We start from the raw sequence: 457 nt of genomic DNA on the forward strand, positions 1-457 counted from the left end.
CACAGAGCTTAAGGAAGAAGTGGGAAATGGGGTATTTCCCTTTCCTTTTGGTGGTTGCCATTTGTTGGCTCTTTTTACAAGGACCAGGGCGGGGGCTGCCCCGAGCGGCCACCAAAAGGCTTCGTGAGCTGCTGGTGAACAGAAGCCACCGGCTTCCTTCCACAGGGTCTTGCTTCCTGCGGACGGATCAGCTGGACGGGGAGACGGACTGGAAGCTGCGGCTCCCGGTGGCCTGCACGCAGAGGCTCCCCACGGCCGCCGTGAGTAGCTCTCCCTGCAGAGGCACAATGGCCACTGTCCCGGCAGAGCTCGCAAACTCGGGCGCCCTCTGGGCCAGCCAGGCATGGGTGTCAGAGGTGAAGTGGCCGGTGGGGTGTTTTGGGGCCCTGGGAGCCTTGAGTGCCGGTTGGTTCCTCGTTCCGTGGCCATGCGACATGCAGGCTTGGCATGCGGGACG

The 457-nt window shown here is 63.0% G+C and overlaps 1 protein-coding gene across 1 annotated transcript in view; it reads left to right on the forward strand.

The window, feature by feature from the left end:
• ATP9A (ATPase, class II, type 9A) overlaps window positions 1-457 on the forward strand; it is a 97,013-nt gene that overhangs the window by 33,850 nt on the left and 62,706 nt on the right. Inside the window, exon 7 of the mRNA XM_006773650.2 lies at window positions 166-260. Within this exon, the coding sequence (XP_006773713.2) occupies window positions 166-260 (95 nt within the window). The remainder of the gene's footprint in view (window positions 1-165; window positions 261-457) is intronic.

This window comes from Myotis davidii, unplaced genomic scaffold, assembly GCF_000327345.1.
Source record: "Myotis davidii unplaced genomic scaffold, ASM32734v1 scaffold27, whole genome shotgun sequence".
Lineage (NCBI taxonomy): Eukaryota > Metazoa > Chordata > Mammalia > Chiroptera > Vespertilionidae > Myotis > Myotis davidii.